Genomic DNA, 27,549 nt, shown 5'->3' with positions numbered 1-27,549 from the left:
TATTAGTTTCTGTTGTACAGCATAGTGATTCAGATATGTGTGTGCGTGTTTATATTCTTTTTCATTCTTTTCCATTATGGTTTACTACAAGATATTAAATATAGTTCCCTGTGCTATACAGTGGGACCTTGTTGTTTATCTATTTTATATATAGTAGTGTGTACCTGCTAATCCAAAACCCCTAATTTATCCCTCCCCACCCCCTTTTCCCTTTGATAATTATAAGTTTGTTTTCTGTGTCTGTGAGTCTATATCTGTTTTGTAAGTAAGTTCATTTGTGTCATATTTTAGATTGTACATATAAGTGATACGGTATTTGTCTTTGTCTGTCTGGCTTCACTTAGTATGACCATCTCCAGGTCCATCCATGTTGCTTCAAATGGCATTATTTCATTCCTTTTTATGGCTGAGTAATATTCCATTGTGTATATATACCACATCTTTATCCATTTCTCTGTTGATGGACATTAGGTTGCTTCCATGTCTTGGCTTGTGTAAATAGTGCTGCTGTGAACATTGGGGTGCATGTATCTTTTCAAATATACATTTTCTTCTGATATATGCCCAGGAGTGGGATTGCTGGATCGTATGGTAGCTCTATTTGGAGTTTTTTAAGGAACCTCCGTACTATTTTCCATAGTGGCTGCACCAATTTACATTCCCACCAACAGTGCATGAGGGTCCCCTTTTCTTTAAGTCTACTGTGAATGGGCATACAGTACAATTCACTTTTGTGTATGTACATTTCTGTAAACTTTGAGAAATGTACAGAGTCGTAGATGTACCACAATCAGGACACAGAACCAGCCACTCCCTCCCACAGAAAGCTCCCTCTGCTGCCCTTGGTAGTCAGCTCCCTCCTCCCCCACTGACCCCTGGCAACCACCTTCTGTTCTCTGCCTCTGTTGTTTTATCCGCAAAAAGTTTGTGTTTATCAGTGGGTTTCAAAACAAGGATGAGTTCACTTAAGCCATGCTTTGTGTCATTAGTGTGCTCAGCTATCCCTTGTCAGGATCTTTCTCTGATGCCTGTCAGTTGAAAAGGGTGGAGCCATGAAATACTTCTAAGGACCTTTTGAGTCACAGACTCCTTTTGGCTTATGTGAGGAAATGTCAGTGGTAGAGAGACTAAGGGCATCAGGCAGCTGTCCTTGTCCGTTTGGAGCTCTGAGAATGGCTCTCCGAGCAGGGCCATCTCCCTTACACATGAGTGTTGTCTAACACCCGCCCACGTGCTTGGCAGTGTTTCTCAGAGGAAACACTGAGTAAAGGTCTTCATCAGGGAATGGATAAATCGGTGGATTTTGTTAGGGAGCCACTGTTTGAGTTACCATCTAGACATCACTGTTACTGATATTTTTCAATAACTCCATTTTTGCAAAGCCTTATTTCCATTTGGGTCCAATTATCTGGGGAGAAGTCTCCTCACTCCCCACCCTCTTGTAATTAAAAAGCATGTTCTTTTTAGATGATTTCAAAATGTTCTCCTCCACCAACTTCCACAGCTTGCTGGCTCGGCCAACTTGATGCAACTCAGCATCGCTGGGATAGAAGAACACATGGAACTTTTAGAATTGAGGTGAAATGGAACGGGGAGCAGATTAAGGCAGCCTAGAGGTGCTGAACCTTGGAGGACCATTTTAACGTGAGTGTTTTCATGCTAATACTTAGCTCCAGCTGGGAGGGGTTACAGGAATTATAGGCAAATGTCCAAGTTATCATCTTTCACTAAATGTTGGCAGGGTTCTCCCAAAACAAGGCAAAAAATCTGGCCTTGGGTGACTAGCAAATTTTGTCAACAAATTCACTTTTTTCCACCCTCCCCACATTCACACGAACCCAAAAGGCAACAGCTGGCATGCCAGGGATCAACTGCTGTGCACCTGTGCTTGCTTGTCTCCTGGGTGGGTTCACTGACTTTTAATCTAGTGCCTTGAGTAGTCAATTAGGTTAAATTCTAGTGATTTTTTTGTATAATATTGATATAACAATGTCTAGACTGTAGACCAATGCCAAAAACTGGATAATGTGATTCTTTAGTCCAATAGGAAAATATCTTTTGTCGGTAGACTATTTACTCACATCCAAATTAGGAAGAATAGAAGAAATTAACTTGATAAATTATAATTAAGTAAATTTTCTTTTAAAATATTGCTTCAATTCATTGTGTATTCCATGAGAAATTTTTTGTTAGCCCATGTGATCCAGAAAATTCCCAGCTTCCTCCTTTTCATGTATATATACATATGTCCTTTGTACTATTAATATCAGGCCCAAATTTGGAAGAGGGAGAGAACTCATGGCTGACAATAATTCATAAACTAGAGAAACTAGTTTATAGCCCAATTCATTTTTTTTCCTGTGGACATTCATGGTTAAGGTGGCTACATCAGGTCTGTGAGCAAATAGAATATTGGCATTTTTTATCTCAAATGAAGTAAATGAATATAATAATTCAGAATTATAAAAATTTACATTTTAAATCTGTTGTATCCCTCAAATTGATATTCATTTTTACAATTCACAGTGTACAATTTACTACGTTTTTATAGTTTTGCATATTCCATTATTCTGTCAAATATTACATAGCTGAATGCTAAAATATCATTAGGCCAACCACTTATTTCAGGTACTTGTGAAAGGAACTGAGTTAAGCATTTGTACTCTTATAAGTTTGTGCCAAACTTGTGCCAAACTTGTATGTACCAGGCCCACCTTATTTTTTCCACCCTCCATAAGTGAATATCTTGTACCAAACCTCTCCTTGCCTTCTGATTGGAATCTTGGTCTCTCCTGACACCAACACCGTGTTGGTTCCAAAACTGTATAATGTATGTTGCAATCCTTATTTTCTCATTTGACTATATCTCCCCAGTTGGAAGATGATGGAAAAATATTGTGAACAGTAATGAAAGGACTTGGAGGTTTTCACTCTGCAGACTGAACAGTTGCTTGCTGGGAATTGTTCCCTTGGATTCCCTTCCTGGGATGGAATGTAACACATTCCAGCTGACGCTATTCAGGGCAAGAAAATAGATCATGATTAACTTGATAGATGACTCTGAACCTAGCACTGCAGCTTGGGAATTTTCCCTTCGAGCACATTGCTTAGGACAAGTTTATGTACCGAGTAAAAAGGAATTTGTTCTGTGTGACCACAAGTATAGTGTGCTGAAGTTCACACGGTTTTCTCCTCCTCCGGCTTCCTCTTTTTAACCTGTCTCCCTCCCCACAACCTCTTTTTGTTTTTTACTTCAGATTGGCCATTTCATCCGTAAATGTTCTTTGAACTAATCGGAAGTGGGCCTGGCTCTAAGCTACTGCCAAGTCTCCCCGTCATTGGTTTTCCTGTGTGTGTAAAGGAAGGTGTGAGGAAAAGAAAAGGACACCCCTGTCACACCTGGGAAGACGGAACACTCATCCCATACAGAGGACAATGTCAGGACATTACGGGTACTGTCTGTGTACAAGCACCACTACCACCACACACACGCACCATGTACACTACACATGGCACAAACCACGCACAGACATCACACACACAAAACACACACCAAAAACACCACACCACACACACCATGCAAAGCACACACACACACAAAACACACACCACACAGACCACACACACGCACTACACATACAACACAAACCACAGACACACACCATACACAAACACAACATACCACACAGAGACCACACACAAACACCACACATGCCACAAACACACCACACATACATCACACACACAAATACACACCACAAGCAAAGACGTACACCACCCACACAAATATCACAACACATTCAGACACATATACACCACACATATACCACATGCCTCACCCACACACCACACACACAGCACACCACACATACACATAAACATACACCACACACACACCATGCACACCACACACATATAGCACATACACAGACCTCACACACACACAACACATATACCACAGACACCACAAAACCCACATACAGACCACACACACCAGATACACTACACACATACACCACATATGCCACACCTGCACATACACATATATTCCCCCACACACAACACATACATCATGGACACCACACCCCCCACACCACAGACACGTTCCCAACACAGATCAGACGCACAAACCACATCACAAACACCACACATACATATATCACACATACACCAAACACGACACACACCACACACCAGACACCACAGACACCACACAAACCAAAGATACACATACCACACACACACATGCACATCACACAGACACACAGACCACACATACTTCTTATACACACAGACCGCACACATACACTATGCACTCCACAGATATACCACACACCAAACACACCTGTAAACACAGCACAGAAGATAGAAACACCACATACACATACCATACACACACATACACCAAACACATGACACACACTACACTAACCACAGACATACACCCCACACCACGGACACCACATAAATTACAGACACATATACCACACACACACTACATGCACCCCACAGACACAGACCACACACAGATTACATGCAACACACACCACACACATACAACACACCACAGACAGCACACAAACACACAGACCACACACTGGAAATACCCCCCCATACACACAGACCACACACATACATATACCACGCACACTTATCACACACACCCCTCACATACCACACACACACCACATCATGCATACCACACACACATTCTACACATAACAACATACAGCACACACACATTGTGTGCTCGATGCACAGTGAGGCCAAACAATACTGAAACATCGGAGTTTGGAGCAGAGAAATGTTTATTGCAGGGCCAGGCAAGGAGATGGGTGGCTTATGCCTTAAAAAGCTGCAACTCCTGAAAGGCTTTTAGCAAAGCCCTTTAAAAGCAAGATGAGGGAGGGGCGTGGTTAGTTGTTGCACACTTCTTTGCGTTGTATGTAGCTGTCTACCTAGGCCAGGTCAGTAAGGTCCTGATGTTCCTGTTATTCTCTGGTCAGGTCAAGGTTAGGTTATCCTGTATATTTCAGGCTATAGGCAGCATTCTTTTACAAAAGATGCAGAGCCAGCATGACTAAGCACAGGCAATAGAACACAAAGGTTAAATAAGGTTAAAGTAAAAGGAGCAGATCTAATATGGAGTCGGATTTGTTCCTCCATATTACAGTTCTTCCCTTTTCTTTGATACTCCTCAATCTTGAGGAGAAGGTGTTGGACAACAAGAGGGGAACGGTGTTTTGGATAGAGAAGTTAATCATAAACTCAGCAGAGGAACTCCATTTCACAGTGATTTGGTTTCCAACTCCAATCCTGTTTCATCTTTCCCCAATTCTTTCAGGGAATGGGGTGATTACCACTCTGGCTACTTCCTCCTGAAATGGGACATAGTCCTACCTTGATTTGGGGAATGGACACAGAGCTGGAAATATTCTTGAGTTCAAAGTCCTGGATCTGAGTCTTGTATAATAAAAATCTCATTCCCTGAGGAATTCAGGAGAATAAGCCTGAAAACCAGTCTGGACCTGGCACTTTGGGGGAAACTTGTAGCTAGGTAGCCAGTTGTGTACTTTTATCTAAGTAGGTTTTAACTTCTGATGTGGAGTTAACATATATAACAGGGGCAATTTGACCACTGCATGTCTCCTTTTTCTGCTGACATCTGACTAAAACAATTTTATTGTCTAAAAATGTAATAGTTACAAGAGATCTTGAGGTCATATAGTTGCAGCTGCCATCTGCCAGCAGACACTACTTTGAGAATGGCTGGTGGCATCTCAAGTATGACAGAGCTCAGAAAATTCAAGTTTTCAGCAATATAGGAATGTGCCTGAAATCACATGCACAATGGCCACTAGTTTTACCTTGAATGTCTGAACCACATCTACTCCAGTTTCAACTTTCAAATGTATTCCACTCCTCAATGGCCAAGGCAGATGTACAATGCATGTCCGAAAGGCCACAAAACAACAGGCTGCTCTGGTCAATAAAGTTTAAGTTAAATCATGTATCAGCTAGAATGACTTCCCCAGACCTCAAAATATGTACAGATTCCCCATCATCTCCCTTGTTAACTGCAAATTCTTCAACAGACCAAAACATGTCCCTTGATGCCAGGGTGATTTAGCTTCTTGCCCCAAGTCTAGATCATGTCCTTTGGTGCTAGACCTCCTTTATATTTGCCTAGATACTCATGATGGGGGAAAACTGATCAAATATTGTGAACAGGCTCAGAGGTATGTTAATGGTATACACTTTATAGGCCATACATTTTATCACTTATACCCAATTGCCACACAAGCATTGTACATGTGCTTTTAGCAGTAGACTTATAAGCAGGCAGTGTTCTCCACAAACACGTAAATTAAGTCTGGTCAACTGACTACATAGGCTTTCCCAAACTGGCTGTGGTGGAACTCCTCAGGAGTCTTAGACTGAATTCCCAAAGGCCTCTCAAGGCCAGGAAATCCATGCCAAAGGCCTGCCATCAGATTCTGCCTCGGTGGCATTCTTGGTCCCCAAAATACCAAGATTCCTGTACATGCCAGGAGACAGTCTTGCCCATTCACCTGATAAGGCTGCTCAGAACCCACGGATCTCCAGTTTCTGGAGGGACCAGCCAGAGAGAAAAGAAAAATATTTCAGTTTTACTCAGTAAGGTATAATTTACCAAATTTCTGTAAGTCATGAGTAACTTGAGGGGAAGTGCTTCCCTATATCTGGAAAACACAAATCAGAATCAGTAATATTCCAGACAAAACCCATAAACATTATATTATAACCGTATTTACCAGTTCACTTAGTAACCAATCCTTTTGTTAACGTTTTATGAAGCCATCAGGATTTCCATTAGGGTTTTAAATGTCTTTCTTACCCAGTTCAGCAGTATAATCTGAGGGACTTCCCTGGCGATCCAGTGGTTAAGACTCTGCACTTCCACTGCAGGGGGCATGGGTTCAATCCCCGGTCGGGGAATTAAGATTGCAACTTAATTTTGCCATGTCGTGCAGCAAAAAAAAAAAAGAAAAAAAAGTATTATCTAAAATTTATTAGTCCTTCCTATGAATCTTCTTGAAGATGAAGCAAGTTTGCAAAGCATCAGCTTAACTGTCTACCAAAGACTTAAAAGGCAAGGTTAAAGATCTGATTACAGTGTGTTAACAAAAAAGCTTAGTCAAGTTGCTGCGATATACATTTTAAGATAACCAGAATTATGACTGATAGCATTATACCAGGACATATCTACATTTCAGAAACTTTACATAATTTCTAGAATATATTATAATAACATTTATCTGTACTGTATAATCTGAGGAGGCTTATCACCCACTTGACGATGCTTCCCATGTAATTCAACATACCAAATAATACGCGTTAAATACTGCTCTCTAAGATGCATCAAGGGCCCGCTAAAGCATCCCGAAGTTAGCTGGAGGGCAAAAGAATTTTAATTAAAATTTGGTATTTGGGAAGTTCGTCAAAAAGTTTCAAAACACTTGGTCAAATAAGATCACAGGTCACTGTAAGACAACACTTGTTTCTTAACGAAAGTGAGAAGAGATCTCAGAAACAAATATAGATCACTTACAGGCAAGGAAGTTCACATAATCTGTTATCAAAAGCAGCATTCTAGGGACTTCCCTGGTGGCACAGTGGTTGGGAATCCGCCTGCCAATGCAGGGGACACGGGTTCGAGCCCTGGTCCGGGAGGATCCCACATGCCATGGAGTAACTGGGCCCGTGCGCCACAACTACTGAGCCTGTGCTCTAGAGCCCAGGCTCCGCGATAAGAGAAGCCACAGCACCAAATGAAGAGTAGCCCCTGCTCACCGCAACTAGAGAAAAGCCCACGCGCAGCAATGAAGACCCAACACGGCCAAAAATAAATAAAAATTAAAAAAAAAAGCATTCTAAGTAAACTTGTTCCCTTAGTAGAGAGGGACCAAATCGAGTCTTGCACCAGCCTATTTTTAATAACAAAATCCATTTACTTACTTAAGTTTAACCTAATCTCAGCCCAACCATGTGTAAAACTCCCTTTAAAAAAAACATATATCCTACTTTCCTGCTGTATACTGAAATGTTTCCTTTATTATTTTAGTAGCTTTAATTACATATTTAAATTTGAATCCAAAGCTCTAAAAAACCCTTAATTTCTAGTGAAATCCAAGAAGCGATCAATTATTAACTGTCCTTTAGCATTCTGTAGGTTGGCAAACAACAATAATTTTTTTTTTTTTTGCGGTACGCGGGCCTCTCACTGTTGTGGCCTCTCCCGTTGCGGAGCACAGGCTCCAGACGCGCAGGCTCAGCGGCCATGGCTCACGGGCCCAGCCACTCCGTGGCATGTGGGATCTCCCCGGACCAGGGCACGAACCCGTGTCCCCTGCATCGGCAGGCGGACTCTCAACCACTGGCCACCAGGGAAGGCCAATAATAATTTTTTAAAACATCTGCTTTTTATAGAAAATAGTGTGGTACCAAACATAGTCCCAGACACCTTTAGCTTCTATATTCAGTACTTAATGTTTCAGTACCCTGCCTGGGAATGACCTAGCTATTCAGTATCCCCCGTCATCCAACCCAAACTAGCACAACTCTAAAATTTAAGTTACCAAATATCTGGAGGGACCACCCTTAAGCAGACATTCCCAAATCATAGCCATTTCTAAAGAGGTCACCCAAAAGCTCTCATCCTATTTGCATCTAATTTACTTATAAGAATTTCATCATACCAAGCTAATTTTTTTTTCTGTTGACAAACTGCAACAGAAACAACATAAACCCATTCACCCTCAGTAAACCCAGGCACAATAGAAGACATGTCTGTATTGACCACACCAACAATTGCCTTCATACTTCCTTGCCAAGAGAACCCCAATACTGTTCAGTTATTAGGCCCATGATTTTCATTGGTCCCTCCTTAGCCCCAGTGGGTGAATGAGGATTAGGTTAAAGCAATCCTGGTGTAATTCCTTTTCTTCTTGGCAATATTTGATTTAATACAGGTGCAACCTTGCTTAAGAACTGTGAAGGCAAATAAGGGAACTTTTGGGTTTCCTTTGCTCTTGAAAGGGACAAAAGGTTCATACTTCCCTGAATCTGGTCATTGTTGGACGAGGACTGGTGCCGTGGAAGCTGTCTTAGGATCATGAGGGAACAAATCCAAGGACAAAACTGACATGTAAAAATGGCAGAGGAAAATATGGCAAGAACCTGGATCCTTGATGTCACTGATTCACTGACTGAATCTATGCTGGAACCATTAGGAATTAGTCGTAATTGTTTAAGACACTTTTAGTTGTGTTTTCTATTACAAGCATTTAAAAGCATCCTAAGTAAGTAATGTTAAAGGCATCTCTCACAATTTATACTTACTTTTCGGAAACTCTTACTAGAAATTTCTATTGCTGGTTATAAGGTTTATCCTAAATAGTTTGAATTTTCTAAAAGACATGTCTGTATTAGTCAAACCAACAAGCTTAAGCTAGCTTCAATACCAGATATCAATTCCATACTGAATATTTCCCAGATCATGAGGACCTGAAGTTCATTTTGGCCTGTTTTCTAAATAGTAGTAAGTATTTAATTTGTAAGCATTTACTTTTAAGTCTATTAAATAGAGCTCATTTACAAGTTAACCTCAGCAATACTATCCAAAGACAAAGACACCTAATCATAATGAAACACATACATCCAGATAGATCTCATAGCCAGCAAACTTATATGCAAGACAAATGTAAACATACACACAGAACAAAATCTAATTCCTGCAGAACAAAAACAAAAGGGTGAAGTCCAACAATTTCCTCAACTTTTTCAAACAAGGATCCTACTTTTTAACAGCAAACAACATGCAAATGTAAAGATAAGGAATCATTACCACACGTGTCATGGCAATTCACCTGGCAAATGCAAACCAAAAATAACAGTTGGAATAGGTTGAACTTACTTAGTTACCTTCAAGCTTGCTCCTCAGAATATTTTCGTTCTCTTGGGGTCAGAATTCTGAATAAAAGGTATTTTATCAAGCCAGCTTTCTCTTAACTGCATATGCAAAAAGAACCAGTTTTGGAATTTTAAGAGAGTTTCATCTTAAGTAATTTAGTCCAGAGTCTAAAGAATGTAGTGGTGGTGAAATGTTTAAAAAAAATCTTCTTTCTCTCCCTTTCTAGGAGCATACTGAAGATCTCCCAGTTTTGCAAAATACATGCTAGGGGGACTACAAGATGGAACAGAGCTCTGATTATCCATACTTAATTATTCATGGCTGGTGTTATCTAATATTAATAAAGCAAACAAATGCAATGCAAAATGGTCTTTCAGGATCACAGTTCCCCAGTGCCAAAAAGGGAAATACCCATTCATTGCAAAAGGAAAATCCCAACTAATGCTCGACCACAGGCAAAACCCAACACAATAGGGAAGGACACCCTGGTGCCGTCACACGCAAGCCCTGTTACCGAAGACGTCTCAACTGACCAGTGCATACTGATACACACACATACAAACAACAAACGAATGGTCCCACTAACAAAGGCACAAGCTGGAGTGGCTCACCCCAAAACAATACACACACAAAAAAACACAAACTACGGTCACACAGAAATCAGTGGAGGTGTAGTCTAAAATTCCATTTCTACTCCCAGATGGAGGTCTCCAAACAGACTGGCTTAGCTCTCAAAAGAGAACAGACCCAGAGTGTCTCACTTCCTACAAGGGAAGTAACCCAAATGGAGTGGAGAGAATTCCCAGCCTGTGCAAGATGGAGCGACTTACCCCCAAGTGACACCAAATGTGGACCACAGCTCTGGACATTTCTCTGCTCCAAATGACCTTGTGCACTGGGGCAGCTGACGCCTCTCAGGGAGAGTCCCTCACAGTTCCTGGATGCAAAATGAGCTCCAGCAGCTGCTGGGAACTTGGGAAGGGGCTGTCCCTGGCCGGGGTCCACCCGCCACAGGCACAGATTCCTGGCTGGCTCACCATAATTGTTACTGAACGCAAGTCTGTGCCTAATAACACAGTGAGACTGAACAATACTGAAACATTAGAGTTTGAAGCAGAGAGGTTAATTGTGGGGCCAGGCAAGGAGACAGGTGGCTCATGCCTTAAAAAGGCCAAACTCCGAAAAGCTTTCAGCAAAGCCCTTTTTAAAGGCAAGGTGAGGGGGTGTGTGAATTGTTGCAAACTTCTTGGTGTCAGATCCTTTGTTCTTGTAGCTGTCCCTGTAGGCCAGGTTTCTGTTATTCTGTGTTCAGGTCAGGTCAAGGTCAGGCTATCCTGTATATTTCAAGCCATAGGCAACATTCTTTTACAAAAGGTGCAGAGCCAGCATGACTTAAGCAGAGGCAACAGGGCACAAAGGTTGGAGCTAAAGAAATAGATCCAATATGGAGTCAGATTTATTCTTCCCTATTACAAGACCACACACACCCCAACTTCAGATTCAAGTCCCCCATGCATGGCATCACAAGGTCCTGCGGGGGAAACTTAGTCCCTTCCTTCAGTGATCCGACGCTGGAGTTTTTCTGCAGTGTTTCTTCCAGCATGGCCATGCAGCCAAGGACTGAGCATCTCCAGTGACAGAGAGCTCAGCCCGTTCTCACAAACTGTTAGGAAGTACTCCCCCCACACCCCTGGGTTTTTTAGCATAAATCTGTTTTCACAGCAACCAGCCTTTACCATTGGTTTCCGCCCCCACCCTGGGAAAACCTTCCTCTCCACAACCTCCAGAGCATTCGGACAGCAAGCGTGCCCCCCCACCCCTTCTATCCATGTGAATCCTGTTCCTTTGTCCCAGCATCGCATGGTTTGTGTCCCCTTCTGGTCTGAACGCTTCTGCCCTGCATGTGTCACGTTTGGGGCTAATGTTGCCCCTGAGGTGTGGTGCCCACAGTCAGACACAGCACACTGGGTGTGGTGATTTGTCCATCAATAATTTGGCACTTCGATGGCTTTTCTCACGAGACAGATGATTGCCTTTCGCAACATGAGCCCTTGAAGGCTGACATGGGTCACTTCTGGGGACAGTGTAATGATGGGTCTGAGTAAGGCCAGAGGGTCTTGCTCCTTTGTCACGTGCAGTGGTTCCCAGACAGTGGCCACAGGACACAGGTCACCAACGGTCAGGGGACTTCCCATGCAAAGGTTGTCAACTGTGATTGTGCTTCCATGCTGGAACCTGGGTGCCCTTGATGCCCTTGAAGTGTTCTTCATCCATCTCTGGAGGGCCTGCTACACGTATACATTCCATGACCAGTGCAATGTGTTTATAAGCGGGTGCATAATAAATTACTGGAAACAGCTGAGGTTTTAATCCTCCATTAATACAGAAAGTTTGACTCCTGTCAGCCATGGTCTCTGCTTAAAATATTTAGGAGTTGGTTTCCACAGCGGTCTGCCAAAGCCTTCCATGATGGATGGCGGAAGCCGAGTCGGGGGCACTTCACTCACTGTGGAGGTGCGGGGGCCAGGGGCGTGCTGCTGCTTCTCACACCAGGTCAAGGAGCCAGGACTGTTCTGTGAGAAGAGTAGGAAGCCACTCGAGGACACGTAGAATTTCCGTCTCCAGTCTGAGGGTTAAGGACAGGGATGTCCAGCATCTTCTTTGTCAGGGGCTCCTCTGTTGAAGCCATTTGCCTGTTAGTATCCGGGTTTCCCTGCGGATGTGTCCTTTACACTAGTTTTCTCACTTTCAGAGCTGCTATCATGACTGGTCACCCAGGTACGACACGGGTATTTCTATCTATCCGCCCCACACCAAAGCCCTCCCTTATCCTGGGCAGTAAGGGCCCCTGGGGTCCTTTAGAACCTGACACTGATACCTGCAGGGAAGGGCCTGATCCTAAAATACATGAGAGGATCCAGCACTGAACACCTGGGTGATGCCCTCGTGAGAAATTTAGGAAATGCCACTTGAGGTAACGGGTCTATCAATGGTGCTACCCCTTCATCCTTACAGACATGAAGTTCCCTGCAAGCTTTCCTGCCTGCTGCATAGTAAAGGAAGCGAAACAATAAATACGGGTGAGCTGCCCTGCCATGTGGGAAGCGCTCACGTACCCAGCACTTGATGCCCAGACCCGTCCCTGCCTCGCCTCCCGTCTCCTCCGCTCCGGCCATCCCCAGCCATGTCGCTGGCGGCACCATTACCGACCCTCCTCCTCGCTGCGGGAAGTTCCTCAGGCATCCCAGGCCCTCCCGGGACGTCCAGACCCCACGGCTTTCCTATAACACTCTCCCTTCCACCAAACTGCTCTTTGGTAGGTCTACGAACGCCTCGTACCATGTCCGCGCACCTGCACAGGGGGTGGAGCCCTCTCCCCGCTCTTGGTCCAGCCTCGCCCTCCCTTCCAGGCCCCTGATTGTGCAGCCCCCAGCGCGCTCTGCTCACTCACAGGGGACCAGGGTGCTTCTGTCCTGGTGCCGTGCTTGGCGTGCGCTGTGTCATGTCGGGCGGGAGACAGTTCTCCAAGGGCCTCTCCTGTGTCTGACATCTTGCAGGCGGAGACGCTGACACCTCTGTTCTGGATGGACCGTCTTTACAAGCATGCTTACACGGTGGACAGCCTGGAACCTCGGAGATGGAGGTTCCCTCTGGAGAAGGGGTGGCAGCCGTGCTTCCCATCGTACAAGCCTTGCCTGCCTTGGGCTCCAGGTTCCTCTCCTGTAATGCCACCCGCTGCCATGCAGTCACCATGTGGCCACCTGAGTCACCCTGCAGGAACTGGGGAACTAGCACAAGAAAAGACTGGCACCCAGACTACTGATATAATTTAAGTCCTTTATCTCTGACCCAGGGTCCTGTGTCTCCTGCCAGCACCCAGGACACTGGTGGGCTAGCTCCTCACTTACAAGTGGGGGAAAATCTCAGCCCTTTCACAGCTCTTGACAGGACCTTACTCTGGGAGTCTCATCTCCCCCAAATAAGAAAGTCAAGGGTAGAGACAGGAATCCTGTATTATATTTCCTAACACCTCTGATGTTTTCCCCTACACATTCTAGTGCACAGTAAGGTTTTTTGATGATGAAATAAATGATATTGATAATAAAGGCAAATAATCATAGCAAGAAGCTCCCTAGTTTGACTCAGTTTCCACCCATAATGATCTTTTCTGTTCTGCATGGCTCTGGGTCTCTCAAGCAATAGGGTCGTTTTTTAATTGCACATGTGCAAGAGGGGATGGGCAAGGAGCAAGTGTGGGGAGCCTAGGGAATAAGATGAAGGGAATAGGTTCCATAACCAAGCTGTGGTAGAGATTCCTAATTGCCACTCAATATTCATTCTTCCTTTTTTTTCCTTGTAAAAATAATCCTAATTATTGTTTTAGCTGAGAACATCATGGCTAGCTAAAATCATACATTTCTCAGTCTGCTTTATAGCCAGATCTGGCGTATCACAGAGTTCTAGCCGAGGAGACATAGTGGAAGTGGAAGAGAGTGTGCCCTCATTTTCACTCCTTTTTTCTTCCTACTGCCTGGATTGCAAATATAATTGCTGGCACTCCAGCAGCCATGTTGGCCCATGAGGTGAATTTGGAAATAGAATTCATGCATAGTGAGTAACAAGACAGGAGGAGCATGAGCCCCTGATACCATGAAGCCACCAAACCATCTGTGAACTGACTCCTGACTTCGTTCATGAGAGAAAAAGAAACTTCTATTTTCTTTAAGCCACTGTTATTTTGGATCTTCTAGCAACCTAATCCTAACTACTACACAAACTCAATTTTCACTGAGTGTGGAGTATATTATAAATCACACTTCCTAAGAAAGGTGCCATCCTATGTCCTTTTGACACTCAAAACATTGAAAAGTGAGGGCTACGATCAAACCACGTACATGTCTCCATGCAACCCAACAGCAAACCCATTTTAAACAACTGAATTCAATTCTATTTTATGAAGAACTTAGTCTGACTCACACATGTGTGTAGTGTGTCTTAGGAATACTTACATAAACATATTTAGGAATGGCTTGTTTCAAATATTTTCTAACAGCTTGAACGTAAAGATTTTACTACCTAAAATAAAATGTCATAGGTACTTTGAAAATGCTTCGTAACTTCGCATGCCACCAGCACAGCCCAATTCAGGCTGGGCCTGGCTTCCAACCTTGGCATCCTTCCTCTTGTACCCTAGTGATTTTAATCCCTTGGGCCAACCCCAAGCCAAGGCAAGAGACGCCCCAGCCCTACCAGCTCCACAGCCTGGGACCTTGGCTTCAGGTGACCATTGCTACCATCGGCTGCCTTATGCAAAATGCGATCCTTAATAAACCCTTCTGTGGAATGTGGAGAGGGAACACGGCGGGGCAATGCTAAAAGCACTCATGGTCTCGATTCTCGCCCCAGCTCCGTGGTGTACCAGTTGTGCTGCCGTCAGGAATGCATGGGCGTTCAGTCTCTGTGTCCTCACCTGACAGAAAAGGAATGAAGCAGTCTTTGAGGTTTCACAGAGCAATTCATGAGGAAGAGCTCTGTAACTAGAAGGGCCCCATCACGTCACAGACCATGAAGATGGGGACTTCTGACATTTAGAAATCCAATGGAAAAGGAAGGAAACCATGGACTTAGCCTACTGGGCATATATTAATTTTGCAAGGGTGTCAACCCCTATCATCTGTAACTTCTTGGATGTCTATCAACCCAAACCTATTAGGACCTTCTTTGGAAAGTTATCTCAGAGAAACTGTTTCCTTCTGCCCTCTTTCCAACATACACAGTGGAGGCTAAGGGTATTGCTTTAACTCATCAAACCAAATAAGGTTTATTAATATTGACCAGAGACTTATTAATACGTCTTTTGTTACCCAAACGTTATTGACCAGAGATGTTTCAATATTGATTTACATAACAAATCACCAGCCACAGGCGTTAGATTCTGAAAAAATCCCCTGGTCAATAAATGAGTTAATTAAAAGAATTTAGATATCGGTCTCAGAACAGCAAGATTTGCCTGGTACCTTCTGAAAGACCAAGGGCAGATGGTGGCATTTCAATATTCACCATTATAGCAGTGTTACTATTCACTATTTTAAAAGATCATCAGGGATACAGGCGAGGCTCATTCTTTAGTCAGTGGTTTCTCAAACACCATGAGGAGAACCTGCTGTCTTCCTGGTGAAGTTCTCAGTCAGGACTGTAGAGAGAAGCCCACAGTTCTGAGATGGAGCACAGAAGTCAGATGCAGGGGGCTCTCTGAGTTGGGCTAACTTGTCAACCTGCTCACCTCTGGTAGGTGGCCTACGTTTAGATCCCAGCTTTGCTATTCGCTTTCACGTAATCCTGGTCCCATAACTGAACTTCAGTTTCCTCATCTATAAAATGGGAATGACAGAACATACTAGATGCTTGTTACTTTCAATACCATTCCTCCTAGTTTCTCAAAAAACAAACAAATAAACAAAATCTACAGGATCAGAGACCATTGCTACATGCGCCGAAGCCTTGGGGACTCTGGGCCTCCCTCCCAGCGTCCTTAGAGGGTCAAGAAGAGATGAAAGCTGATTCAGAGATGTTCCTTGGAGAAACAACTTCAAGACTTGTGTGGGATGGAACTCTACTGGATGACCTCAAACCAGAGGCAGAACTGTGAAGCAGACAAAGGCTGTGCTCAGTTCCCCTGCCTCCCAATTCCAGACCCCCTCTCCCTCCCGAGAAGATGTCCGTTCTTGGACACCAGTGTCCCTTAGCTGCTCATGGAGGCTCAGGTCATCTTTCCCTCCTGGGGAAGTCCAGTGCCCAGGGTTGGTCTCAGGCACCACACTCTCATCTCTCAGTCATCCTCATCACAACTTCCTTATGCACCAGACTCTTCTAGAAGAAGGTCTGATAAGGCGATTCACTCAGTGGTTAAGGAGCTCGTAAGATTCTTGGGGTTTCCCTGTTCAAGACAATTAGCAGTTCCTCCCATAGGAGATTTTAAGGCTAAGGCATCACCAAGAAGCCCTTTTATTCTCTTTCCTAAGCCCCATCTTGAACCCACGGGTAAAAAGATTTTTATTTGCCAAAGAGGCAACGTAATAAGCAGTCACGCAGTGCTGGCCATGGGCTGAGGCCACCAGCGCCACCCGGGCCTGAACTTAACTGCTGCCCCCAGCAAGACACCCGAGCAGGACGGCTTTCCGAGCCCTGTCGCTGGCTTGTGAACCCACTATTAGACTTCCAAGATGAGCCTTTAGGAATTTCTAGCCTTAAAAAAGGATTTTGAGAATAGGCTGGTGAGGTAGCATTTTTTAAGGCAACAAGCTGTGTAAGTGTCCACCTAGTCCACTGACGGAGAGGCACACCTGAGCCCAAAGCACTGCCTCTGCCTTTCCCTGTCCTAAGACAGGTGACACCGAGAAAGGGGGGAAAGTCCTTTCAGCCTCAAAGGTCTTTCCAGTTGAAAACAGTGCTGAAGTAGCAAAATAAAATCACCCATCGACAAAAGTGTCGAGGGACCCAGCCCACCCCAAAGGCCTTCTCCCCTGAGCCAGGGTGTAGGAAGGAGCCTGGTACCAGCCTACCTGCCCTGTGCGGGCAAGGGAGACAGCAAGCAAGACCCAGGGAAAGCCGCTCAAGAATGGAGACACTTGCGGGCCGCTGGAGCCGAGGGGCCGAGGCCAGAGCGGCCAGGTCGCTGCAGATGGAGACAAGATGCTCTGTGACATGCCAAGCTGTGTGCTGGGAGGCCCGCACACAAACCCTAGCCAGGCTCTCACGTCCGCCCTGTCCCCCTCCACAGAAAGGCCTTATCACCTGTCACACACGGGTATTTTCAGCCACACTCGGCTGCAGGGATAAACACGGTGTCCGCAGTAGCACCCTTGACTACAAAGGACAACTGTGACAAATGTCAGGGCCCTTTGAATTTGAAGATAGCCTTGTTAACTACTGCGGAGGCCGGACTTTCTGCTGTCAACAGAGCTTCTCAAGTTATTTACGCCCGCGGCGACTTGCATTAGATCACCCCGCCCCCCCACTTTTAGCTGCTTCCCTGCGACATGTCAGAATGAAAGCCAGCCTGCTGTCAGCAGTCACATGTCCCACATCGCCTGGATGACCACTGAAACGGGAGTTCCCACCGTGGGCTTGAGGCGTCTCCACGTTAGCCCAACTCTAATTCCCCAGGGAACTTAATCGATGGCACAAAATGCTATCTCATCCTTCATTCTGAAACGCTGAAAGGCTTCCAACAGAATAAATCACTCTGTGAGACTCCGTAAACGCCCAGTCTCAACCATGCCTGCAAGGATTCTTGAAGAACCTGCACAAGGAGGCTATTGTACGCGTGTACAAATAGATGACACAATTCCAGGGTTTAATGCTATCCGCCAAGTTAAACTACTGTGGAGCAGCTGTGCACATGTGAAATGATGCCTGGCACCACTGGAGATCCATAAATCAGCCCTGGCATACTTTCCTCCTATTAAGAGAGTCAAATAAGAAAAAAACCACAAATTAAGATGTGTCTAGGACATGGACGACATCGCCATTCCTCTCTGAATGCAAAAATAAATAAAAATTAGGCTTCATTTTGCTGGGGTTTCTTTCCGAGGGGCACAAGTTTTCCAGCATGTGAAAACCTGGCAGAAAACCTTGTTCTGAGCAGGGTCATGCTGGGCTGGTTGGTTTGCCTTTCTGTATGTCGCAGGCAAAACAGAAGTGATGAGCCAACCTGAGAGGCAGTTGTTCTTTACAAGGAGTGGACGGGGGCTTCCCTGGTGGCGCAGTGGTTGAGAATCCACCTGCCAATGCCAGGGACATGGGTTCGAGCCCCAGTTGGGGAAGATCCCACATGCCGTGGAGCAACTAAGCCCGTGTGCCACAGCTACTGAAGCCTGCATGCCTGGAGTCCATGCTCCACAACAAGAGAAGCCACCGCAATGAGAAGCCCGTGCACTGCAATGATGAGTAGCCCCTGCTCACTACAGCTAAAGAAAGCCTGCACGCAGCAACGAAGTCCCAAGGCAGCCAAAAATAAATAAACAAATAAATGAATGAATAAGGAGTGGACAGATACGCCAGGGACCCAATGCAGCCATAAATATATACATACATACATACATACATAACTAAGGAATGGATGGATAAGCCAGGAACCCAAACTCTCCCAGGAAAATTATAACCAGATTATATGTGTAGGGCCCTGTCTCTTTGCAGTTCATCCCTTTGTTCTGGCTTGTTCGTCTGCAGGACAACAACACACAGCAGAGGTCAGATGGCTGGGCCACTGGATGCCTCCATCCAGCCTTGGGTGAATGGCTTGGCTGGAGAAGCCAAGACTAAAACGAAGGGAAGTTGCATCATTATAAAGTTGGGTCACCAGTGGATAGAGTGACCAACCACCTCAGTCAGCCTGCATCTGAGGGGGTTCCTGAGATGAACGAGTTTTGGTGCTAAAATGAGAAATATCCTTGGCAAACTGGGCAGAGTTTGTCACCTCAGTAAGTGACCGAGTTTTAGGCTATTTGGGAAAACTGAATCATCTATGAGTCTAAACAAGCTGATAACTCTCAGCTTCTCTTTAGCTGAGTGATGTCAACACAGACAATCCAGTCCCCAGCTAGATGACTCCGCAGAGTGTCACAGATGTGCCAATTAACATCAATTAACTGAGCCTTTGCTTTGTGCTCAGCATGGCGCTGTGTACTGAGTAGGGATAAAAAGGCAAGTGCAAAGAATGAAACTAGAACACTCCCTAACACCATACACAAAAATGAACTCAAAATGGATTAAAGACCTAAATGTAAGGCCACACACTATCAAACTCTTAGAGGAAAACAGAGGCAGAACACTCTATGACATAAATCACTTCAAGATCCTTTTTGACCCACCTCCTAGAGAAATGGAAATAAAACCAAAAATAAACAAATGGGACCTAATGAAACTTCAAAGCTTTTGCACAGCAAAGAAAACCATAAACAAGACGAAAAGACAGCCCTCAGAATGGGAGAAAATATTTGCAAATGAAGCAACTGACAAAGGATTAATGTCCAAAATTTACAAGCAGCTCATGCAACTCAATAACAAAAAAAACCAAACAACCCAATCCAAAAATGGGCAGAAGACCTAAATAGACATTTCTCCAAAGAAGATATACAGACTGCCAACAAACATATGAAAGAATGCTCAACATCATTAATCATTAGAGAAATGCAAATCAAAACTACAATGAGGTATCACCTCACACCAGTCAGAATGGCCATCATCAAAAAGTCTACAAACAACAAATGCTGGAGAGGGTGTGGAGAAAAGGGAACCCTCTTGCACTGTTGGTGGGAATGTAAACTGATACAGCCACTATGGAGAACAGTGTGGAGGTTCCTTAAAAAAGTAAGAATAGAACTATCATATGACCCAGCAATCCCACTACTGGGTATATACCCTGAGAAAACCATAATTCAAAACGAGTCATGTACCAAAATGTTCATTGCAGCTCTATTTACAATAGCCAGGACATGGAAGCAACCTAAGTGTCCATCGACAGATAAATGGATAAAGAAGATGTGGCATATATATACAATGGAATATTACTCAGCCATAAAAAGAAACAAAATTGAGTTATTTGTAGTGAGGTGGATGGTCCTAGAGTCATACAGAGTGAAGTAAGTCAGAAAGAGAAAAACAAATACCGTATGCTAACACATATATATGGAATCTAAAGAAAAAATATGGTTCTGAAGAACCTAGGGGCAGGACAGGAATAAAGACACAGATGTAGAGAATGGACTTGAGGACATGGGGAGGGGTAAGCTGGCATGAAGTGAGAGAGTGGCAATGACATATATACTACCAAACGTAAAATAGATAGCTAGTGGGAAGCAGCCGCATAGCACAGGGAGATCAGCTCGGTGCTTTGTGACCGCCTGGAGGGGTGGGATAGGGAGGGTGGGAGGGAGGGAGACACAAGAGGGAAGAGATATGGGGATATATGTATATGTATAGCTGATTCACTTTGTTATAAAGCAGAAACTAACACACCATTGTAAAGCAATTATACTCCATTAAAGATGTTAAAAAAATTAAAATTAAAAATAAATAAAATAAAAAGGGAAGTGCAATTAATTCCTCACTTTCTTTTAATTCACCTTTATAGGGTACAGCCAAGTAAACCTATGCTAACTCCTAAAGGATCTTGGAATCCACAAAGAGACCTGCTTTTACATGGAGACTGAGGGCGCACATGACCCCACAGCCCTTCCCAATGGCGCTGAAGGTCAGTGTCAACAAGCACACAAACCATTAGCTGAAGCTGGCTGAGGAGGGAGGAGAGAGAATGCTATGCCTTGATAGAGACAGGAGATCCATTTCTTCCGTGGCTGACTCTTCACAGACAGTTCTTCCATAGGAGCTCCAAAAAACGTCATTTGAATAAGCATATCGTCTCCTAAAGGAACTACCAGGAAGAAATACATTCATTTGATTTTGGAGTTCCTTTATTTAAAAATCTCACTGTCTTATAGTCAGGCATATTAAATCTTTATACACAACTTATAAAATGAATGATGTTCTTCTGGTGGCAGCCGCTGTCATAAGGCAAATGTGTGCTCTGTGGTCGGTACTGAAATTTTATTCTTCCCGATTACAGAAGCAAAACTTTTTTATTGTAGAAAACTTGGAAATTTTATGAAAACAAAACTTGAAATCACCTAAATTATTATTATTTTATAGTTTCATCCTATTCCTTTTCTGTGCACATATACTTTTTACATAGTTGGAGTCCCTGCGTGTCCACTTCAGTGTTCTACTTTTTACCCCCGACATTCTATTTCCCATATTTTCATGTTTCATGAAGTATACTTCCAAGTCAGTGGTCCTGGACCCCTTTACACCCTTTAAATTTATCATGTGGACCAAATATCCTTAAAATTCTCCTCAAAGAGTCTTGTGAAATGTTCCCTAAAAATTCCAGTCGATTCTGTGACCTGAGTGTTTACTATATTTCCTGCACTAAGACGGAGGAATTATGAAGATGTAAGACGAGAACTTCATGTGATACACACTCATGAGAATTTGAATCTGAAGCGACTCACTGTATTCTGTCCTAGTCATCAGTTATATGCACTGTAAAAACAACTTTCTAGAAACACGCCATGTATGTTTGACTCAACATGGCATTTTTTATCATTTCTGTAAAAAGGTGGACACTGCGCTCTTTATCAGAAATGTAGTATGAAGTATATAATTTTTCCCCAAGGAGAAGCCAGATTCGATTTACATGAATTTAACATCATTTTAAACATTTCAGGGGTAGAGCTGTATCAATTAATATGCTTTCTTGCAAACAAAAAGGCTAACTGGCTTAGCCAAGAAGGACATCAATTAAGCTGCATAGTTTGGAGACCAGAGCAGAGCGGGCTTGGGTGAGAATGTCAGGGTCTCTCTCCTCTTTGTGCTCCTCTCAGCCTTGTCCTCCTTCCAGTGTTGGGCCATCCTCAGCCGGGGAGTATGATGGCTGCTCCCAACACAGCAAGGTCCAGAGGGAAATAAGGGACGAGGTCTTAGAATCAAGGAAGCCTTTTCCAGAGGCCCGCACCAGATGTTCCCTCCTGTTTCCTGACTAGTATAAGGTCATACACACACATGCCTGCCTGGTCTGATCACTAATAAGGGAAATGGTATAACTGGCATTGACTTAGACCAGCAATCATCAAACTATTGCCAAGGACCGCTTCTGGCCCTCAGCCTGTTTTGTCAATAAAGTTTTATTGTAACACAGCCTTGCTCATTTACATATGATTGTGTCTGGCTGCTTTCTCGCAGAGCAGAGCTGTTACAACAGAGACCATGTGCTTCACAAAGCCTAAATGTGTCCTGTCTGGCTGTCTTAGTTTGTTTGGGGTGCTTTTTTTTTTTTTTTTAATTTATTTTTGGCTGCACTGGGTCTTTGTTGCTGCACGCAGGCTTTCTCTAGTTGTGGCGAGCGGGGGCTACACTTTGTTGCGGTGTGTGGGCTTCTCATTGTGGTGGCTTCTCTTGTTGTAGAGCACAGGCTCTAGGCGTGCGGGCTTCAGCAGCTGTAGCACACAGGCTCAGTAGCTGCTGCACGCGGGCTCTAGAGTGCAGGCTCAGTAGTTGTGGCGCACGGGCTTAGCTGCTCTGTGGCATGTGGGATCTTCCCAGACCAGGGATCGGACCCGTGTGCCCTGCATTGGCAGGCGGATTCGTAACCACTGTGCCACCAGGGAAGCCCCTGGGCTGTTTCAATAAGATACCATACACTGGGAGGCTTGCAAACAACAGACATCTCTTTCTCACAGTTCTAGAGGCTGCGGAGTCTGAGGTCAAGGCGCTGGCAGATTCAGTGTCTGGAGAGAGCCCATATCACGGTTCAGAGACGGCCACCTTTTGGCCGTGTGTCACGTGGAGAAGGGGCAAGGGAGCCCTCTGAGGGGGCCCCAATGCCCCTTCTGAGGGCTCTGCCCTCATGATCCAGTCACCTCCCAGAGTTCTCATCTCCAAATACCATCACTTGGACATCAAGTTTCAACATCTGAATTTTGGGGAGACACAAACATTCAAACCAAACACACTGGCCTGTTACAGAAAATATTTGCCGACCTCTCATGCAGAGAATGCTTAAGGCGGGATAGATGGAGACAGATCACCCACAATGACTGTTGCAAGTCAGTGTGGCCCTAAAAACAAACTCTGTCCTCGAAACGCAGAGAGAAAGCTAACGGCGTATTATCACACTGCACGGATCATATAAACTATGCATGAAGATTAAAGCAGAAACAGAGACACAGACGTAGAGAACAAATGTATGGACACCAAGGGGGAAGGGGAGGTGGGATGAATTAGGAGATTGGGAATGACATATATACACTACTGTGTATAAAACAGATAACTAATGAGAACCTGCTGTATAGCACAGGGAACTCAATGCTCCATGGTGACCTACATGGGAAGGAAATCTAAAAAGGAGGGGATATATGTATACATATAGCTCATTCACTTTGCTGTACAGCAGAAACTAACAACATTGTAAAGCAACTATACTCCAATAAAAATTAATTTTAAAAAAAGTAATGTGAGAATTCAGAGGAGAAAGTCATCAATAAAGGCAAGGCAAAAGCATCACCCCAGGACACGAATTCTCCCCTAGATGTCTGGAGACGAGAAACAGACGCTGCTCTCTCCAGCCTCCCTGCATCTGGGGGCTCACTCTCCAAAGACAGGTGACCAGCACGTGCAGGTTGGTCTGGATGCTGGCACCACAGGCTGCAACGGGACGGTCCCCTGGCCTTCCTCATGTCTTCTCAGCCTTAATCATTCCAGGATGATTCTAGATAAAAATGTGGAATTTCATCATTGTTGTCCAACCCTGTTGATACAAGTCCTGTATCATTTCCCTCCTGTTCTGTGGTAATTCTCTCTTGTTCTCGACTATTAGGATGCCTTCAAAGAGGTCTGAAAAGCACTCATCGTAAGAGGTAATATTAGAAGCCTCACTCCAGTCAAGAGGATTTTTACACTGAAGGAGATTAGAAAATCCTCGAGCTGAACGAGAAAGGAATCTGCAGGTACTTCTCGTTAGCTTCAAAGCTACCACTCTTGGTACTTTCCTAACCTGATGCTTCAGATGTGTACTGTGATGCACCAAGCGTCGGGCTAAAAGATGCATACTGAAGGATCCAAGGATATGGAGAAACAGCCTTCAAACTCCTGTCCCATCTGCCCTCTAGAACTCCTCAGAACACTCAGTCTGAAGCTGAGGTGACGACTTCAGATTTCTCATGAGTTTCACAAGGTGAAAACTAGATGGGAAGCAGCCATTGATTAAAAACAAGGAGAGGATGCCAAACTGTTTGGTTTTGACACACGTTGTGTGTGTGTGTGTGTGTGTGTGTGTGTGTGTGTGTGTGTGTGTGTGTGTGTGTGTGTGTGTGTTGCTCTGGGTATCTTACATAGTAAACCACTGGAAGGTTGTTATTCAAGAACAGGACTGCATGGTCTGGGAAGCTCAGGTAACGTTTGCTTCTTTTCTAAAGTAAGTGGGCAGAGGGCCTACAAGTAGAAAGAAGATGGTGAGGAGAGCCGGAGTTGATGTTAACACAAAAGACAGCTGCCTTTCGTGTCTTCCTGGACTCGCGGAAGGAATCCCTTATCATTTACTGAGCGATAAACGTGGGAGCAGAAGAGGGGGAGAAGAGAGCCAGCAGCAGGCTGGGACACCAACTGATCACACAGTCTTTGGAGATGCTAAGATGAGTGAGACAGTTAAAACCAACACATGGGATGTGCCCGCTACTGTATACAGAACAGATAACCAACAAGGACCTACTGTATAGCACAGGGAAGTACAGTCAGTATCTTGCAATAAGCTATAATGGAAAATAATCTGAAAAATTATATATATGTAATATATTTATATTATTATACATATATATGTATCACTGAACCACTTTGCTGTACACCTGAAACTAACATAACATTGTACATTAACTACACTTCAGTTTTAAAGAAATGGTTATTAAAAGGAAAAAGACAAACAAACAAAAAACCAACACATGGCACGCTGGGGAGGAAAGTGCCAAAGAGTGATTCATGAGGATCCAAGCCTAGGAGCAGCTCGGCCTCCATGTGCAGCCTGTGCAGGAGGCGGTCCCGCCCAGCACCAGATGTCCTGTGCGCCCCGGCACGCGGCCTGGTGCGCACATGCACCACTGCACAGATGCACGCAGGGCTTCAAGCGCTCCCAGCACACACCCACGAATATTTCATGTGCGTCTGTGGGCTGCATATAGGTTGAGAAAAAAAGAATGCATAGAGGAGGATTGTTTTGCTTCGGTGTATACGTGAACTTTGATGGAACTTAGTAAAATACAGAGCGTTTACGAGCGTGATGGATGGCTGTTGGGGGACTGGTTTCCTGCCCTCCCGGCTGGGCTGCAGCGCCGGGCTGCAGTGACAGCACTGGGTAAGGAATGGACGAACAACAGGTCCTGTGAGTTGGTGGCGCTGGGACTGCCCCGTCTGAGTGGGAGGTCCGAGCATCCATCTCCAGCAGCACACAATTCAGAGGGGAGTGAGGGATTCCTGTGGCGTGTGGAAACAGCAAGGGGGTAAAATGAGAGGGAATCATGAAAGTGCACTCGAATCACCCAACGTGCTGAGGACTGTTCATGTCGACAGATTCCACTACTGCAAAGCCACACGCCTGGTGAGTTTCCGGATCACATCCAGGACCTGCTCTTCCGCTCTAAGTCCCCACCAACATCAGCCATGCTGGGCGGCACAGGTGACCGGCCAGCTCAGCTGGAAGACAAGCAGCCTCTTCATCCCTTTAAAAAATTAGCTTGTCTGAACTGTTGAAATTCTAACATACTTAAATCAGCAGGACTGGTGGCTTCAGCTGCAACCCTAGGTCAGGGCTGCCTCTCTTCTCTGCCTTCCCTTGGTCTGTGACACCCACCATGTAAAGGGCACCGCTGCACCCAACTCCCACCTTCACGTGATCCTTATTTTTCTTGATCTTAACAGACCTGGTGTCCTTTCCTCTGGCTGTGAGCAGAAAGTTCCTGACTTCCTCAATGCTGCAACAGGTGGCCAGGAGGCAGCAGGAAGAGGGGACACCCTTCTGCACTCTTTTCATAAACGGTAGGTGTTTGTTTGCTTGTTGGTTTGTTTTTCATACTGAGGCTCTCCTCTGCTCTGTATTTCATTTCAAAGTCACCAAGCAAGAAAACTGACCCGGCTACAGGTAAATGAGACTCCTTCTTGCTGCTGACCCTGGCTATGTTCTTTCCTTTATTTCCTTTTCCAGGGACTTGATAAGCTCCTGGAAGGATCTATGGACATTTGAGGCTGTTTCTTGAAGGAGCCAGATGCCTGGTCATTCTTAGGATCCCACAGTTGGGAAAAGCTCAGCGCTGATGGGGGAAAGGCCCAGGGATCAGGGAATCCCAGCTTCCTGACAGAGGTGGTGTTGCCATGGAAACTGAGCTGCCACAGCTGCCTGGGCTCTGACATCCGTGATTGGCTCTGGCAGGGGGTGGAGATGATCAAAAGCCCTTCAAAAGCCAGTCTCAGAGGGGAGCTCCGCTGCCTTCTGTCTCCTCCAGCTGCCCCGCCAGGACAGAGAATGTCAGCTCTGCTCCTCGCTCAGACCTTTAGTGGAAAAAATCCCAAAAGACTGAATTCTGAATCTAAGTGTTAAAAAAACAAAAATAGAAAATTTTAAATTCTATATAATAATGGATCCTAAACCTGTTGATTATCAGAACCCCTTGTTCACATGAGGTTTCAAAAAATACCAGTTCCGGGGCCCCAAACTGGGAGAGTCTGAATCCTGGTCATAGGGTCAGTTTCTGCACTCTGTATTTTTAATCCTCCCCTAGATAATTCTAATGATCATCCATATTTGAGAACTAGAACTTAGTTTAGTGTTTTTTGTTTTGTTTTGTTTTTCATTTATTTACTTTTGGCTGTGTTGGGTCTTCATTGCTGCGTGTGTGCTTTCTCTAGTTGTGGCGAGCGGGGGCTACTCTTGGTTGTGGTGTGCGGGCTTCTCATTGCGGTGGCTTCTCTTGTTGCAGAGCACAGGCTCTAGGCGC

General features: G+C 44.7%; 1 protein-coding gene across 6 annotated transcripts in view; it reads left to right on the top strand.

Moving 5' to 3' along the window:
• Positions 1 to 27,549, top strand: part of LOC307188525 (uncharacterized protein) — a 79,824-nt gene that overhangs the window by 42,493 nt on the left and 9,782 nt on the right. The window contains exons 5-7 of one of the 6 annotated variants that reach the window (XR_013828966.1): positions 1,468 to 1,644; positions 3,258 to 3,452; positions 10,179 to 27,549. Coding sequence is in view for 5 of the 6 variants with exons in the window: in XM_079925761.1 (XP_079781887.1) it covers positions 1,505 to 1,614 (110 nt within the window). In the remaining variant the exon portion in view is untranslated. The remainder of the gene's footprint in view (positions 1 to 1,467; positions 1,645 to 3,257; positions 3,453 to 10,178) is intronic. The other 5 variants (XM_079925761.1, XM_079925763.1, XM_079925764.1 and 2 more) reach the window with 5 other exon arrangements.

This window comes from Stenella coeruleoalba, assembly GCF_951394435.1.
Source record: "Stenella coeruleoalba genome assembly, chromosome: 7".
Taxonomy (NCBI): Eukaryota; Metazoa; Chordata; class Mammalia; order Artiodactyla; family Delphinidae; genus Stenella; species Stenella coeruleoalba.
This window is presented reverse-complemented; position numbering and strand designations above follow the sequence as displayed.